Source organism: Dendronephthya gigantea, unplaced genomic scaffold, assembly GCF_004324835.1.
Source record: "Dendronephthya gigantea isolate DGI-Jeju-01 unplaced genomic scaffold, DenGig_1.0 000064F, whole genome shotgun sequence".
NCBI classification, from domain to species: Eukaryota; Metazoa; Cnidaria; class Anthozoa; order Malacalcyonacea; family Nephtheidae; genus Dendronephthya; species Dendronephthya gigantea.
In genome coordinates, this window is record NW_021163074.1 from 52,280 (window position 1) to 69,934 (window position 17,655).

At 37.0% G+C, this 17,655-nt stretch overlaps 2 protein-coding genes across 4 annotated transcripts; both read right to left on the reverse strand.

Moving 5' to 3' along the window:
- Positions 1 to 920: 920 nt before the first annotated feature.
- On the reverse strand, positions 921 to 6,947 carry LOC114530664 (E3 ubiquitin-protein ligase RAD18-like). Its single transcript, XM_028552262.1, has 16 exons — positions 6,771 to 6,947; positions 5,961 to 6,042; positions 5,822 to 5,853; positions 5,626 to 5,696; positions 4,960 to 5,086; positions 4,508 to 4,766; positions 4,225 to 4,324; positions 4,051 to 4,116; positions 3,809 to 3,923; positions 3,632 to 3,704; positions 3,093 to 3,163; positions 2,855 to 2,912; positions 2,464 to 2,541; positions 1,971 to 2,344; positions 1,796 to 1,854; positions 921 to 1,070 (listed from the first exon to the last, which is right to left on the reverse strand). The coding sequence occupies exons 1-16, from the start codon at positions 6,843 to 6,845 to the stop codon at positions 1,001 to 1,003; spliced, it is 1,710 nt and encodes a 569-aa protein (XP_028408063.1). The 5' UTR covers positions 6,846 to 6,947; the 3' UTR covers positions 921 to 1,000.
- Positions 6,948 to 7,711: 764 nt separating this feature from the next.
- On the reverse strand, positions 7,712 to 17,568 carry LOC114530556. Of its 3 annotated transcripts, XM_028552126.1 has the most exons (21): positions 17,394 to 17,568; positions 16,810 to 16,937; positions 16,440 to 16,656; positions 15,867 to 16,232; positions 14,867 to 15,643; positions 14,482 to 14,580; positions 14,249 to 14,381; positions 13,848 to 14,146; positions 12,735 to 13,277; positions 12,000 to 12,314; positions 10,699 to 11,280; positions 10,285 to 10,425; positions 10,030 to 10,200; positions 9,787 to 9,876; positions 9,526 to 9,690; positions 9,307 to 9,376; positions 9,064 to 9,202; positions 8,811 to 8,962; positions 8,574 to 8,630; positions 8,193 to 8,239; positions 7,712 to 7,909 (listed from the first exon to the last, which is right to left on the reverse strand). In XM_028552126.1, the coding sequence occupies exons 2-21, from the start codon at positions 16,924 to 16,926 to the stop codon at positions 7,896 to 7,898; spliced, it is 4,494 nt and encodes a 1,497-aa protein (XP_028407927.1). In that variant the 5' UTR covers positions 16,927 to 16,937; positions 17,394 to 17,568; the 3' UTR covers positions 7,712 to 7,895. The 3 variants fall into 3 exon arrangements, with proteins under 3 accessions (XP_028407927.1, XP_028407925.1, XP_028407926.1); XM_028552124.1 differs by having other exon boundaries at positions 7,712 to 8,239; XM_028552125.1 differs by lacking the exon at positions 17,394 to 17,568 and adding an exon at positions 17,049 to 17,118 and having other exon boundaries at positions 7,712 to 8,239.
- Positions 17,569 to 17,655: the final 87 nt, after the last annotated feature.

Consider the following 17,655-nt stretch of genomic DNA (forward strand, 5'->3'; position numbering starts at 1 on the left):
TCTGGAGTAGAACGACTCTCTGACTCTGGTCTCATCGCCCAATTTTCAAAGTCAAATGAGTATAAATTTCACCGCCGTGACCACTATAGCAAACTATATTGTTCAACTTTTGGGGAATAAATATAAAAGATTGGCCGAAAAAAACTTCCCGAGAAAAATAGAACCGCGATTCGCGAAGAAAATAACCCATGCTTGCGAGTTGCGACGGAGGTGACCTTAGGACAGGCCAGTGGCCAACAGACTTTTTCATAATGACGTCAAACGCGGAAAGTCTGATGTAACACGAAGTTTGATTGGCTCGAAAGTTTTGTGGAGCCAATCGAATTTCGTGTATAATCAGACATTTCGCGTTTGACGTTTATAAGAAAGGTCTATTGCAAAGTCAAAATCAAGACGTTTGGTATTAGGATTGCTAGAACAATTTTTTTTGTCAATTTATAAGCACATTTATTCCGGCAGTTCTTCAAAATATTTGCGCCAAATCCTTTCTCAAAAAAAACAGAATTCCAAAAAGAGTTCAACCTTCCTCCGGCAGGATTTCAAGTTTTGAAAACCTTCCTCAAAATGACCTTACGTCACTTCAAAATGACGTACGTCACTAAGTCAAGTCAAGTGGCAACCGGCAGAAAGAAATCTTTTTTTTTGGTACATGCATGTAATCAATTAGAGACTTTGAGTGTTTAACTTTGAACCTTCCTCACAAACCTCATTCAAAGCAAACCTTCCTCACGGGTGGTAGTGTGGTGCCTGCGTACACGCAGCTTTTTTGCAACTCAGAAACAAAAACGGCGACAGACATGCCTATGCATGTTACCGAACTTTTGCGTAAATATTATCGTGTATATATATTTATTCCAGAGAGAAATTACAACTATTATACAGGATCTCTGGAAGGAACTCTATTCTACCTAATTCGGGAAATGATACTGAAACAGGAATATTTCGTTTAATAATAAATAAAATACACTTTGAATATCAAAAATACATAATTTACATCTATTCAAAATTCTATTTCTTCCGACTCATTACCATCGTCACCTTCGACGGCTTCGTCTTGTGGTGAATTTTCACTGTGAAAAGTGAATGATCGTTAAACGAACGTCATGGGGCCTTATTCAAGAGCATGAGTTCACGCAGGTAGAAAGATAGGATTATTAATGTTTATAATAAATACTAGATACCTGCATGGTTACCATGCATTATTTGGACTGTCCTAAAAACTAATTCGTCCATGCATGTATAAACCTTTCCGCCGTATTTTATCTCCCAGTGAGTGCATTAGCACGTCAAAGAGTGCTTACGAACTTATATCATCGCTTATATTCTAATACAAATGAAGAATATCACACATTATGCCAAACAAATCTTATCATTTAAATTTGGCATAGTTGGTTCCTGCTATTGGAAAGAAGTATGATAAGATTAAGGCAAGTCTGGTGTTATAATTACGAGTTTCAGGTTCAGAAGTCACAGATTTGAAACTGATATGATCAAATATTGTATTGTTGATGTTACCCCATGCATACACTAAGTGTACCTCTAAAAAGGGTGGAGGACAGCGGCCGGTTGTACGAAGGCTATAGCGGATTTTTTCAATCAGTGCAAAAATGCTTGAAAGATAATAAAATTGTAGATACATGTATTGACCCAACAACGAATAAAGACAATCATTACTTCAGGAATGGGGCGATTGAAAAACCTACTATCCGGTGGATAGCACTGTCCAATCTTCGTACAACCGGCCCCTGAGGAATAGAATAACGCGACAGTATATAGCAAAAAAATGTGAACGTACTATTTAGCAGGACTTGCTGGACCGAAGGCTGGTGGCAACATACTCACACTGTCTGAGCTCTATTAAGACAAACAATGTGCATATGAATGTCTGACCAAATGTAATATACATAAAGGTCGTTTATAACAGTATAGATCCCCTGGCAAGCAACAAATTAAGGTGGCTATAAACTTACTTCGTTGGAGTGATTAGACTCCTCGTCTAGTTCACCAATTTGTGAAAGCGACGGAGGATCAGGAAGGATAGCCGAGACGCACGGCTCCATTGGGTCATCACATATATCCACTAGTCCCGGATCCTCCTCAATTGTACTACAACTAACATCACAGGGGTTTTCGTTTCTCTTCTCCGATAATTTCGCGCTGCTACGGGTTACCCGTTTTTCTACAGACCTCGCAGATGAACGTGTCATAACTGGTTCAAAATCCGCTCCGCTGCTGTTACTGGCTGTATCGTCGTCCGAGGGCAACAATTTCAGCTCGAAGCGTTCTTTACTAGTAGAAGGGGAATTCTTCTTCTTGCTAGGAGTAGTTCTTCTGCTTTTGATATCTAAAGAAAGGGGAAATACTTCAGAGAGCCAATTCATTTTCTGCTACGCTAAGGTAATTCAATCTGAACATTTTCTGTTGTTGTTGCTGTATCTGTACAAGTGTCCACCTGGAACTCACCTTTTTCTCTTTGTGCTTTCCTTTTTCTATTTTTCACATCATTTATTAGTCGTGTAAATTCATCTTCATTTTGAGACACTGGAAAATTGGAGAAGTTGAAAGGTTTGCCACATTTAAAAAGGGTTTTTTTTATCAGCTTTTGAAATCAAAGATCAGTACTATATGAAATTTCATGATCGTATATTTAACGGATTTAATGTATTCTACCTCGAATCGTTTTACTGATTCAAATAACTCAGCCATTTTTGAGTAATAGGCGTATGTCTCTAAATAAGCAATACCGATCCTGGTTCGAAACTTATCTATTAACATGAACATTATCTGGTTGCATGACGGAAATTTAGGCTGTTCTTTACTATACATGGCTAGAAAAAACAGGCAAAGTACTTACTGTATTCAGATTTCATTTTGTCAATATCCTCTTGATTTTGTGCACGTTCAAAATTCAACTGTATGAAGGAGACAGTTGCAGTTACTACTTGAAAGTTGTTTAGAAAGTCAGGTCGATAAATTTGCCTCAAGTCGGCCTCTCAAAGATAAAATTATACCTCTGCCCGTTTTTAAAGTGACAGTTGTCAGATATATACCACTAAGAGGAAGTCTACAAAACAGCCCAATGTAAAACATACTTTATCGCGGTTTTCAACCGGTTTGTTTTTCTTCCTTTCACCTTCTTCAACAAGACGAACAATCTCAGGAACTGTGTGAACAAAAACATTTGTTTGTTCAGAACTTCAGATCAATAAGGTTTAACACGAGTCATGTTTAGTCATGAGACATGTGGATTGTCGAGATCCGATGTACACGTGAGAGAGATGACGTCGTGAGAACTAGCCATTTGCCAACCCACGAGATTTCGACCCACCCTATGCGAACTGCGAGGTGAAATGAGCCTCCGTACTGACCATACATCGTATTGCCCGCATCTTTATTCATTTGCATAGGGTTGTTCTAAGACGACGGCAATGAGGCGCTAGCGATGTAGGTATGTCAGCAGAATATCATTTAACTTACGGGTGGTGATAAAAATAGAGAAAAATGGGTACGTTTGACGTACATGAAAAATATGATAGGTTGATATGCTACTGCACTACATTTATGGACGCATTAAAATATCGTACAAATGCAAATTTTGTAGTCTAGGCTAAACTTGACGTTTGATACTGACCTGACTTTGGTTTAGGTTTATTGCACTCACTATTGTACATTATTGTAAACTCTTGATGTCGTTTCATCAAAGTCTGAAATCATAGTTCACTATATATAATGGACATACAGTGATTGTATGTGTGAAGTGCAAAACTACATCCACTTTACCACAAGTGCAGTAAAAATAGCTACACACCTGCCTATCACCCTTTATAGATAACCCATAATCTTTTAGTTTGCGTTTCAGTTCAGTGGTAGATAGCAGGGTGTAAACCAGTTTGTTCATTGGCTTTTTTCGTACTACCTGTGGACTGGAAAAATTACTGAACATTGGTCTTTTTATTTAAGAATCAGGGAAAGTGACACAATCCCCTAGATTTTGTTGTTGTCCCCAATCAGAGACATGAGACTAGGTTTGTTTGCCAACAAGATACTTACATAAATGAATTTGCACCAATGTGTGATGGTCTTTCAGAAGTGCTCTGATCTTGTTTTGCAGGTGAACTGCAAAGTTGATACAATGAACATAAAAATGGTATTCCAAATAAAGGAAATTTGGACAAGCATTTTGACCTGTGCTAATGATTAATGTATGTATAATCATATATATACCTTCTAAGATTATTTTTTCTGTCTTTACTTGTTAGGCATGAATCCAAATGAAAATTGATTTTTGTTTGAGCCATCATTTGGTCACATACAGGACACTTAACTACAAAAAGTAAAGTATTGAATCTGAGTGATAATATTATTCAAATAAAAATTCATATATATAAATAGAATTATAAAAAAACAATAATTGGTTGAGTGGATTGCAGGATTTATGCATACGGTACAGTATAAATAAAAAATGTTTGACGAAAATGCAGTTTTAATCAATCATGCAATTACATACCAAGATCCTCCTCTTTTCCTTTAGCATTGTCCTCCCTTATTCCAACATGGCTAGATGAGGTATTCTGTGATTTCATTGGGGTAGGGTTTTCAATTATTGATATTTCATCACTGTCAGAACTTTCCAGGGCACAATTTGAACGTTTACGTTTCTTTTTGTCAGCTGGTGACCATCTATCATTGCTGGAAGACTTGTCTGAGGCACTGGAGTCTTTGCGATGTCGCTTTTGAGATGAAGTTAATGACTGAGTTGTCTTGTCCTTACAAGTGGAAGTCAAATTAATAAACAATTATTTTCCATTGTTGATTACTGTTATAACTTCAACTGCTACCATGCAGGCATATTTCATAGATATGAATTATGCTACAGACTTAAACTATTGAATCATTTTTATACTATAAAATTTATTTCTAAGCTCCTTTGTAATTCCAACAATATTATATTAATTTAACCTTTTGAAAAAAAAATCTGGACTTATCGTTATCCTCTTTTTTCTTAACTCCTTTTCCAACGCCCTTGTTTCTTATATTTTTAACATCATGATTGCAACTGTCTTGGACAACTTGCAATAGTTCACTCCTGCAGTTGAAAGAGAAAATAGGGCATAAATTTACCAAGAATAGGCCCTTTGCATGTTAGACTACTTTTTGATCTGTGCAAAATAATCCAATCAAATCACCACAGCTGAAAAGAGCGTACTAAAATTAGTAAAAATGCAAAGTTTGGTTGCGAAATTTCGTAAAATACGGAAAATATAGCCTTGCAAAGTTTGCAAATTTGTATACTTTAGTTTAACGCACGCAAAAAGTTACCATTCGGGCCCGAAGTGGTAACTTTTGCTTGTTAAACAAAAGTATACAAATTTGCAAACTTTGCAAGGCTATATTTTCCGTATTTTACGACATTTCGCAACCAAACTTTGCATTTTTACTAATTTTAGTACGCTCTTTTCAGCTGTGGTGATTTGATTGGATTATTTTGCACAGATCAAAAAGTAGTCTAACATGCAAAGGGTCTATTGGGCATGAATTCCACATTAACTAAGAAGTGCACAAACAACTAACAAATTGCTTAACGTCTGAAAATGATGTAGAGTAATATATAAAATAATATAATACCGAATTTTAACAAAACTCCTCACAATCTCATCAATTATTCTATTGTTCTCCAGCTGGGTGTCTTGAACACTCTGCACAATAGCAAAATGATATGTTATATAACTATAATAAATTCTATATATTTGAAACAAATGTACAGTACTCTATGTACAGTTTGGTCACTTACAATGCCACATATAGGACATTTTGAACTCACATTCAAATATCTTCTTATACAAAGAGAGCAATCTATGGGTTAAAATTTCTTAAAAATAATTTTTTAAAAAAAAATGATTGCAAAAAATAAAAAACAACTAAATATATGCATTCTATTAGTAGGAGCTGGCTTCACTCACAACTATGTGAACAAGATGGAATGAAAGTTGTACTTTTGAAGAATTCACCACAGACAGAACATCGCAACAAACTGTCAATTGTCTAAAATGTCAGAAATTTAAAAATTTAGTCAATTATGATACTATTTTAAGTTAGCTGGCTACTGTCGACCAGTCTATGTAATCAAAAATAAAAGCCAACTCACAAAATAATATGCAACCCACTAAAACCCATCAAACCCACTCCAGCCATTGTATTAACCTCATATCTAGGGCAATCTCTCCTTGGTACCACGTTGCCAACTTATTAAATTATATTATACATTATTATATTTTGAAGCCTGCTACACATCCTGCACTCTTAGGCTGCATTCAGACTGAGTGCCCAGCACCAGTATCCAAGGTCAAAACTGTTTCAAAAAACATGCTGAGCATGGTGCCCTTGCTGAGTACTACTGAGTCTGGACTCTGGTGTAATGCCAGTTCTTAGGCACCGTGCTCAAATCATTGTGTCATGTGCAACTTAGGCACCAGAAAAAGCGATGTGCACCAGTGCTTGGCACAATCTGAACACAGCCTTATAATTATTCTCTGTACTGGGCATGAACCTACACAGCACACTGCCTAGTGTCTATAGGGCTATAGAATATTTAAATGAAGTCAAACGTGAAAATAGAATACATCTCGTCTCAAAATTGAGATCTGGTCTCTAGGCTGTCAGCAAACGGCGTATAGAATGGGTTTATAAATTTAGTTGCTGTACCATTTGGACTTGGAGTACATTCTTCACTTTCTATTTCTATAATTTCTAACCCTCACGTCGTACCTTACCTGCAATTCCTTCCACGATTTCGGCCAATCTTTCGGACTAGTTAAATTTGGTATTAATTCTGTCATATCATTCATTTTATTAACGCGCAGAATTACGCAAAAGAGAATAAAAGAGTACAAATTAGAACGAATATATTTGGATTTTTGCAAAACGCGCCCAATCACATGTGCATTTGAGACAACTGCGAGAAAAATAAATCAACAAAAAGACTGGGACTAGTGCAAGACCGCCAAGACGCCATGTTATTAATTTAGGACGAAGTTGGCCAAGTTGGGCAGGCCGTGGTTTTTGATGGAATATTAAATTGTTCGATTCTTTTTATTTCGGTGAGCTTGAACGAGGCAGAACAATTTGACCAACATCAATTGAAAAGAAAGTTAAATAAGGTTTTTTGTTCAACCTCGTAGTCGTAGAAAACCAAATTTATTTTTTCGTTTTGGACGATTTTTTTAAAATGGTGCAACTGAAAGATTGAAAGATTGAAAACGAGTTAATTCTACCTTACATAAAGTCAAATAAAAAGCTGAACAGTTATATTCCAACAGAGACATCTTTCCAACAGATAGCTCTGTCGCTCGCGGGAGCGGTGCTTGGAACGATTGCTGTTGGAGCCAGGTTGAGATCCCGACGGTATCTTAAGCTGAACCCCCAACCCCACCCGCCGCCGCCGAGAGCTAACCCTTCACAGTTATGCAGTAAAATTATGTTTTAAAGTTATATTAATAGGGAATAGAGTTTGATTGAGTGAGAGACATCAATCGTTTAGCACTGCGAGCTGGAGTTATTGAGTCGAAAAGAAAATCTTCACTGATTTAAAGTATAGTTTTCAAATCTCAACTGAATTGATCTAATGTACATCATTATGTCTAATCATGTGTAATGTGTACATCAAAATGTGCCGGTCATCTACCCATTTACAAATGCTGACGATAATCCACGACAATGACAATTTATTTAAAATCTTTTTACTTAATTTTTCCTCCCAAAAGAATTTAAGCTATTTTCGTTCGTTTTTGTAGCCAAGCTACGAGTCAACGACAACAAAACTATAACTGTTTTCAGTAATTTCACATATCTTATTCACACGTATAGTAGCTATATCTTATATATTATGGCTTTTCATGCTACTTTTTGTCGCCTAAAAAAGCAAGAATCATCTATGCATCACATGAACTATAAACTTTTGAGTATAAAGTGTCTGTGTGAAAATTACTGGGGTGACCTATAAAACTTTTGCACAAACTTTTTAGTAAATTTTCAAATAAAATATACAGCTAGCATGGGGGTTTATTAGCCTGGATTAACGATACTGTTCAAAGAAGATTGAACGGATTTGAGATCAACAGGTTTAAGTGTTTTACACTTAGCTTCATTGGCGTAACCAGATTCAATCATTTGCTCTGTGATATCCTGAGAGTCACCTTTGTCTGATTCGTAGAGGTTCACAATCATTTTCTTGTTCATCCCACTAAATTACAAACATGTTAATATTTTGTGAGTTTGCATGGTAACATCAATAAGTAAATTAGCTTGTAGGTACACCACGCATACTATCTCGCATTGTATAACGGTAAACTGATGGTAATTTTGCCATTAACACCATTGATTTTTCTAATCAGTAACCTGAGTCTCAGGTGTCCGTGTATGCATGGTATACTCAGGCTATCTAATCAATAATCATTTATAGCGGTATTACGCAAGCCGATAAGCCTAATGAATAATACATGTGCTTTACTTCATATTTCACAGTGTCTATTTCTGTTTTGCTTTTTTATAACGTAGAATTTACACATTGGACTTACATGGATAAAATTTGACAAACTAATACTTTATCCTCCACCAATGACTTGAAGTGTTGTCTAAAGAATTGATGATATTACAGATGATCGAAACTATATTTCAGCTGTTTAGCCTAAAAAGCTGGTATATTATATGTGTCTATGCTTGTTTACAAGCAAGTGAAGCAACCAAGACAAGTTTTAATATACAAACTTTGAGTGATTTTAAATATAATTTCATAGCTAATAAGTATTTGGAACCTTGAGTCCTCTGTCCAGTTTTCAGATTTCGGCGTGATATTTGCCAAGCAGCATTCGATAGATTGGAACGGCAGATGAAGAAACTGAGGCATTATGGGACAGATATTGCTTCTATCCACCCAATCCGCGATTCCGTAATCGACAAATAATATCTATACAATATTTAAGCAATCAGCAAGTTTTGAATTTCAGAGAAACACAAATTGTTAACACATGTATAAAATTAAATAATCAAAGGCAAAACGTTGACTACCTTATACTTCTCAACCCCTTCCTGACACACTTGTCCTCTGTACCACCTGTTATCCTGTCCTGATCTCAACGCCACCAGTTCACCCTCAGTCGGGGGAACCAATGAACGCTCGCGTCTGAACATCTTCGAATAAAACTCACTGCAGAGATATTTTAGGTGTAAAATGAATTTCATGGGAAGTTGAATTAATTCACTTGAGTCACAGTGGTGGATGAAATAATATTTCTGGGAGTTAGATATTACCTCATTTCTTTCATAAGATTATTAAAATCCTTTAAATTTTCCTCGCCGGATGTTTTTTTGCCACTTTGACCTAAGAATATTTAAGAGCTTGATATGAGAGATAACAGAACCACCGTATCACACAATATTAGTAAAAATAAAGAATAAATAGCATTCGGCACTGACCACTGTTGCCAGCAAAACAAATCAAAGGACTGCAAAATATTCGACTTAACTTACTTTGGATTCTTTGAGTAGAGAGATTTTCAATTCCGAATGGCAACTGGACCCAGAAATGAGCGGGATTGTAAATAGCTGTAATCTTAACTAGTACCCATGCTCCGATATCCGGTAACTTTGGAGGATTGGCAGTAGAGCCGTATATTATAACTTTCTCAGATACATCTAATAGGGGAAATGAGAAAAAATACCTTAAACAATGCGCGGAATACTGAATTGTTGGACCTTTGAGATCTCTTCAAGAATGCATTATATATATACCTTGTTCAATGTGTTTATCTGGACATGTACTTCCCCGATAACAACCATATCTGGTGTGATAAAAGCGGCATATCTTGCCACGATTCTCCTCTAAAAAGAAAAATTTTCACAATTGATATGGAATAGTCCCACCCGTTTCGCATTTATCCTGGATTTATTCTACGAACGACTTATGGCGTTTCACAGAGGCAAACTGGAAGCACTCTTTTAAGACGACGTTTAACGTATGTTTTAATAATATACCGTATCCTGTAATTGCGACGTCTAGGTTATCAGTCTGAACACTGTAGGCGTTACGAAATGATTTGAAGTCGTGTGTCGATGGACTCCATGCGTCGAGTAACTGTGTCGTTGGACTGGTTGGACTAGATGGGGAACTGGGATCTAACGGAAGAGGCGACTTTAACCTTGAATCTAAAGAAGAAAAAAACTGTGCTTCGATCTAAAAGCATCATACCGGAGTGTCGAACTTAAGAAATGCTGTTACTGCATGAATACCTGAGGGTGTTTCATAAGACGAAAGCTCGCTTTGAAGAACTCTGACAACCGGGATATCGTCCAGATCTGGTGCTTTACTGTCAAACCCGTTATTTGTGTTTTCTGTTACAGGGATGCTCGCCTCATCGGGAATTGAAGAAACTACAATAATGTTATTGTAAAATGTAAAATAAAAAATAAAACAGATCGAATTACTAGCGAATGCATTCAGCTCAAACACAAACCAGCGCAACTACATTGGGTCGTTTTCAAGGGGGTGTGACATACTAGCTTCACTCTTAGATACACCGGGCTTGTAAACATTTTTCAAGAGGTTCAGGACAAGAGAGTCACAAAATTATTTGAGCTCTAAAACACACGTGGAAAATATAGTATTTCTGTGTAACTGACATCACATAAACTATTGTAACATACCTATTGGAAAGCCCTTGATCGAATTAGACGAAGCATACTCCGCTTTAACCATCTCTGCGTTAATAAAACAATCATTTTCATTGCTGATATCATAAAGATTTAGTTTTAACACAGGTCCGAGATTAGGCAAACTGCATTCCCCAGTCCGACTATAATTCGTGATATTATTCAACGTTGCTGAATCCCAAGGTACAACATAACCGACTAACTTTCGAGCATTCTTGGTCAGGGATCTAAAATAATCCGTAGCACGTTCAGACCATGACGGTTTCAGAGTTACCGCCTCTACGCCTGATAATACTTTCTCAAAGAGTTCCACAGCTGTGTCGGAAAATAGCGAAGGTTCTTGGTAGCTCATCGCGATCTCATCGGAGATGGATGAACGCAGACGATCTTTATGATTGTGTCTCTCGATTTCGGGGATTAGTCCGAGTACGTCCATATCCCCGGTTAGAATTTCGTCCCCGGAATCCTCGTCCCCTGCAGCTATGGTTATTTCTCTTGAACGACTTTTTCTGTGTCTACGCACTCGTCGCCTTGACCGCATGTTCTTGCTATCTTCATCTTGTTCTGCCGTGAAAGCTATAAACGGAAATGGTCAGCATGCAATTTAAGGTAGCTACATTTGTAAAGTATTTATGCCGTATATAGGGTGAATATCGTAACTATCGTTACGTCTAAAATGCATCCATCACAAATATGCACAGCATATAGGCTCGTTTACACTTGCTGTGTTTTTCTTCTTTCAAACGACGTGAACGAGTAATTGTTTTCTATTATTATAGGAAATCAACAATCCAATTTATCGTTGGAATAGGGATACGTATTAGTTTTAGTTTCTAGAATAGAATGATCTATACGAAGTCGAATGCCTTAATAATCAACCGCCGCGAATGCCGCGATAATCAACGAGAACAATTCGTACGGTTGATCCATTGCAGTCAGTGGCTTCTGCCATTTATAAATTTATTTGATTATAAGCGCGTGACAATTTGATGATCCTGGGATAACACCAAATTATTCGGGGTCTAGGACTTCTAGTTCTAATATTGCTCTGTATACTCTCATAATAAACGTAATTTTAGCCGATTACATGACGGACCGCAGGAAGACTAAAGGCACATGGAGTGTAATTAACATAAAAGTTTGGTAGTGGCGAAATTTACATCTCTCAAAAGTAGAATTGCATTGCAAGTTACAAGAAAAATTGCACCGTGTAATATGGCCTTAACTATCAGAAGTTACGATGTTGCTGGGCACCTTGGAGACTGCATTACAGGGCTCACAACTCACAGACATACCCGTCTTGAAGACATCACTATCCAGATCAGCTTGTTTAATGCTTGGGTTGACATCAGCCAACGAACAGCGAATGGCTTGAGCAGGAATTGACATAAACTGGGGAAGCAATTCCTTAACATCTCCAACAGTAACTTGCTCGATATTACCAAAGTCAATATAGAATACTTCAACTGTTGTAACTTTCTCGCTAGAGTCCCCGAAGCAACGGACCTGTAGAACAAGGCCTCGGTACCAGTTCCCATCTGCTGAAAACCTGGCGCAACAAAAATCCCCAACACAAGGCGAGAAAATGTCAGAGTCTTTAGATTCCAGATCTGTAATAAAAATGTTAAATACACATCAAGTATTAAATCAAGGGTTTACATTTTCGGTCCATCAACATAACACAATGTTGTTGCTCGCTTGAAACGTGTTTAAACAAGGTATTACAGGAAAACAAAGAATTGTTGACACATCATCTAAGTCGTGATTTAAGCAAAAACGAGCAGGACATGCAAGCAGAGTTAACAGTCTGATCCTGTTGACAAGTTTAATGTACCAGTATTGGAACAAGGAGCTGCAATGTGCCATTCAAATGTGTTAAGACGCATGTCCTCAAAACATGAAATTTGTGAAGTGTCATGTGACTATTGATCAGGGACTGATGACCCTTTTTTAGTTAGTGAAGTGTGGGAATAGTATTTGTCAATGGGTTCCAACAACTCTTCAAGGTGATCCAAGCAGAATATACAAACCTTGATAGGTTTGATTCATGTCTGTCATAAGATCATCCAACATTCCAGCTTCATTTGAAATAATATGGACATAGAACTCTTCCGGGCTGACAATATGAGAGACTAACATATAGAGTGATCCGTCAGAGTCAACTGGAATATGAGGAGGTGGTACACGACATATCACGCCATTCTTAGAAATACTAGGAGAGCTTTCACTATGGGAGTCATCAAATGTTGGTGATGGCGTATCATGAAAACCGCTGGTCAATGATGAACTACGAACGCTTTCAGATTTAATGCCTTGGTCGCTAGGAGATGAAGGGGGACCAATATCATCGCTAGTCCCAGGACTCGCAACTGACGAGGCGCGAATGGCGAAACCTTGACGTATAAGCATTTCAAGGATGCTGCATTCAATTTTTTGATAATTAACGTCACTTGCCGAGCGGTTAGGGGGGAAAATATAGAGATCCAAAGGAACAGGTTTTACATCAGCCTCGTTCTCGCATAAGACCGCTTCGAGTGTTTCACCTGACACGCGACGTTTAAACCAGTCGTTTACTGCAAGATATAATTATCGTGTGATCATTTATAGGTAGTAAAAGCCATTAGTTATAGGTGATAGTGTTAGTCATTAGTTATAGACGATAGTACATGGTACTAGTAGTTAATTATAGGTGATAGTGTTAGTCACTAACTATAGGTGATAGTGTTAGTCATTAGTTATAGGTGATAGTGTTAGTCATTAGTTATAGGTGATAGTACATGGTACTAGTAGTTAGTTATGGGTGATAGTGTTAGTCACTAGTTATAGGTGATAGTACATGGTACTAGTAGTTAGTTATAGGTGATAGTACATGGTACTAGTAGTGTAGTTATGGATAGTGTACTAGTGATAGTATATGGTACTAGTAGTTAGTTATAGGTGATAGTACATGGTACTAGTAGTTAGTTATAGGTGATAGTGATAGGCATTAGTTATAGCTGTTGGTGATAATAGTCATAATTAAGCGATAGTCGTTAGTTATAAGGTGATGGTGATATTTGTTGGTTATAGGCGATCTCCGTTTAGACAAGGACAAACTCTTTTACTTTTTAGCTAACTTCACAAAGACAGAATAACTCCCTTACCCTCGCAAAGAGTAATATCTTCGCTCAGCTCCAGGCCTTTCAACTGAACGCGCAATGCTTGGCATGGCAATCCAGCGAATTTTTCATCTAATTCCCGTAACCTTGACAACGGCAAAGTCTCGCTGTTACCTTCATCAACATATAAGACAGTCACGCAGTTCTCTTGAGAAACTGCTGTCACCAATGCTCGATACCACACATTGTCCACTGTGTATCTGCCACAACACACGTGACCTACAAGTGGAGCCTCCTTGAGTCCACCCTTGTCCCCAGACTTCGCTCGCTTTGAGAAATAGTAACTAGATATAAAAGAATTAGGCAAACAAAATAATTCATACCATCCAGATAGAAGTATCAGGTGTAAACTACTGCACTGGACATATATTACCCATAATACCAACCACATTTTTTCCATGAGCAGGTCTAAATCATCGTTTGCTTTTTGGATCCAAAAATCACGTGGACTGATTACCTCCTTCACAGTGACTTCAATACAACTTCCTGCTTGGATTTCAAACGCAGGAATTTGTAAACCTGACAAGAAGAAAAAAGAACTATATATTTAGCTACATTTCAAGATCTATACCTACCATCTCTTGCACAAAAGTTCTTCAAACTAAAACTGTTATCCAACCTTTTATTTCTGATATTTCACACGTTGGTTTCTCTCTTAAAACCCCTTCCAAAACGTCACCAGCGGATACCGATACCGGAGAGGTAACCTCGTGCTGCACTGAAAAAACAGATGTGAATCTTTGTCAGTGAATCTCCTAGTTTAAGCATAAATAGTTTATTATGAAATATCATTAAAAGTGCCATATCTGTCCTACTTAACAACAGGCCGACTATCCAGACAAACACTTCGCTTCACTTACTAACATTTTGTGAGTCACTGAGTCACTCAATTAAACGGCAACATAATTTTTTAAAACTTGCAAACGAGTTTGATAGTATTTCGGTTGTTAGATTTTTACATACACAACTTATTTTATATTCAGATTATTGCAGAAAAATAATACCTTTATCATGCGTAGAAGCAGAACTCTCAGATTCCTGACTCGATACTGGTTCATCAACAGGTTCATCATCAGACTTATATCTATTTGACGTTACCAGAGATTCCTGCATTGCATTTGTTGCTGTTTTTTCCGTCAATAATGGCAGCTCGTTATTCTTGTGTGTTTCAATACTTGGTTCGGATTTGCAGGAATCATTTATTGTCGCCGATATTTTTCCGTTCAAGTCAGTCACGATTTTAGATTCTTCCGTGTCTGTGATTTTAGCTTTGTCGCTTCGGTCAAATTTGATTTCGTTGTTTTCACTTTCATCGACTGTCATTTTTGTGTTGGCGTTTTTCATTGCCGTCTCAACACCATCCATAATTTCTTGTGACTTATATTCACAGAAACCAATTGGTTGCAAGCGCACTGTAGTCGGTGAACTGCATTTCGGCAAATCCGCAAATTCAACGAACATATTTTCGCTGGAAAGGTCAGGTACCATCTTATTTTCCTCAACTGAGCTGTCTCGTCTTGAACTGTTTTCGACAGTTTCCTTGGACGTATTCAATAACGAACTGGGCAAACATGGATCATTTACATAAGTTGTAGAACTCAGGGAGTTGCACAATCTTGGTTGGTTAATGTCTTGTGTTCCAGAATATTCTGCACCATCATTTACTACAAATTTCTTAATCTGCAAAACGTCAGTTGAAAACTGCGAAGTTGTGGATGTTGATGTTTGATCCTGATCGAAGTGTACTAAATCAAATGCTTCAGCAACATGTTCCCTGATGTCTAAAGAAAAATGAAAAAGTCGTAAACGTTTATTGTTGAAAGGCCAATATTGCCCTAAACACACAGTCTGCCCACAGTCTGGTAATTAACTGTAATTAAAGTCAATTTTTAAATAACACATTTCACCCTTGTGTCAGAATAGCTGGGCAATTTTTGTTTTCCTCCTAGCATGCTTCCAGTTTGTAATAAAAATAGTGAAATAAGTAGTGAAAAAAGATTTTACCATCACATTCTGCTATTGACAGTGAAGTATCACTTGGGATCCCATATTTCTCAGTTTGCTCTGATGTTGACAAAGTATCAGATTGTCCACTCGGTGAAGAGTAGGAAGTTGGGGAAACTGCCTCATTCTTGCAGTTTTCAAAAGTTTTTTGTTCAAAATCAATCAGATCTTTCATTTCACTTTCTTTACTGAATGTAAAATCTTTTGTTCTTTTAAATGTGGATTCATTTCCATGGCCCATATCAGTTTCTTTCTCTTGTGAGACAGCAGAAAAACAGCTTTTTATTTCTGTATCACCAGATCCGGGGGATTTGTAAAAGGTTTCTTCATGTTTTGGCTTTGAAATATTTTTGACTGAATCTTCTCCTAAATAGGAAAAAAAATACAGAGGAAAAAATTAGTCAGAATACAATACAGTGTATGACCTGGAAATAATTAATGCAGAATTATTATATCCAATACAAGCTCTTCATACAGGGCAAGCAATATTCTGAGAATTTTCTAATTGTAAAAAATATGATGGCATCACAGGGTTTGTCAGGCAGCAAAATATGAAGTGATCTCAGGCTGTACCTTCATGACATGAGGTGAGTGGGTGGTCGTCTGGTGGTTTGTCATCTTCCTCAGATTCACCACTATTCTCATCATCTTCTTCAAGAGATGATATAGTAGCACTAATCAACAACAAGTCATCAAGACATTTCTCAAGTTCTTGACTAACAGCTCGATATTTCTGGAAGAACTTTGTCTTGTTGCACTCTGTCAATAAGCTGTTAGCAGCAAGTTTTACCTGTAAGATATTAAAGTTTTCATATAACTATTTTCTACATTATATACTTCTAGATTGATTATTTAAGGGCAGTGAACATGAATGCATAATTAAATATGGCCTAACCCACTGAAAATAACATCATACACATTAGATTAAGTTAGTTATATTTACCCCATTGGTAAGTTGGTGAACAGAATTTTGAATAAATTCTTTTTGTTCATCAATTGCATTCAACTTCTCCTTTACTCTCTTGCGGGCATCATCCAAAGGTTTTCTTTTTGATGCCATTATTTAAAGTTCTGCAAAACATTGATTAGCATAGTATATATTATCATTTATGATCACATGCAGATAGTGAAGTACCAGTATATTGAAAGAAACAATTTCATAGCTTTTTCTCCATATATCACCTTTAGGAATCTATTAAAAAAACTAGGACTGCCTAGGAATAGAGTTACCATGAATCATGGTTTCACTTATAGTTTTATAGATTCTTGGTTCTGGTTAGGGCCAAACTTCTGACAGCCCGATGTGTGCGCAGGTATGTGTGCAGGGCATATATTTGGTGGTTTTCGCTGTGGTACAGGATCTGCTCAGGTAATGACGATCAAGAGTTTTACTTAATAATATGTATATGCATTGTATACACACGTGCGCAAAGGGTAGCTCCCACGTGGGAATGTTGTATAAATTTATAAATGGCGACTTTATTCCAACTTTTTTAACCTCAATCCTTTTAAAATAACTTAATTTACCTTTCTCTTTAAATGAGCAACTTCTTCTCGTCTATATATTAACTAAAGAGATATCGGAATAAATCTTTATATTTTCTGACAGAGTTGTACATTTTTTGAAAAATTGTTATTGTTTGTACGTCAAGTTGTTTTCGCGCCACTGAGCTATACGACAATTCTGAACCATTCCAAACTGAATTTGACCTCAATCTTTGACTATCGACACTGGACTAAAGAAAAGATTGTCAATGGTACAAAAGCCGTATAGCTACAAGAATCCCCC

Coding starts and splice junctions, on each gene's coding strand:
- LOC114530556 (XM_028552124.1), bottom strand. CDS start 16,926: ATGGCATCAAAAAGAAAACCTTTGGATGATGCCCGCAAGAGAGTAAAG. Junction 12,315..12,734: donor CATGAATCAAACCTATCAAG/GTTTGTATATTC, acceptor TTTTTATTACAG/ATCTGGAATCTAAAGACTCT. Junction 9,691..9,786: donor AGATAAACACATTGAACAAG/GTATATATATAA, acceptor TTCCCCTATTAG/ATGTATCTGAGAAAGTTATA.
- LOC114530664 (XM_028552262.1), bottom strand. CDS start 6,845: ATGAATGATATGACAGAATTAATACCAAATTTAACTAGTCCGAAAGAT. Junction 4,767..4,959: donor CCAGATTTTTTTTTCAAAAG/GTTAAATTAATA, acceptor TCCACTTGTAAG/GACAAGACAACTCAGTCATT. Junction 3,705..3,808: donor CTATAAAGGGTGATAGGCAG/GTGTGTAGCTAT, acceptor CTATGATTTCAG/ACTTTGATGAAACGACATCA.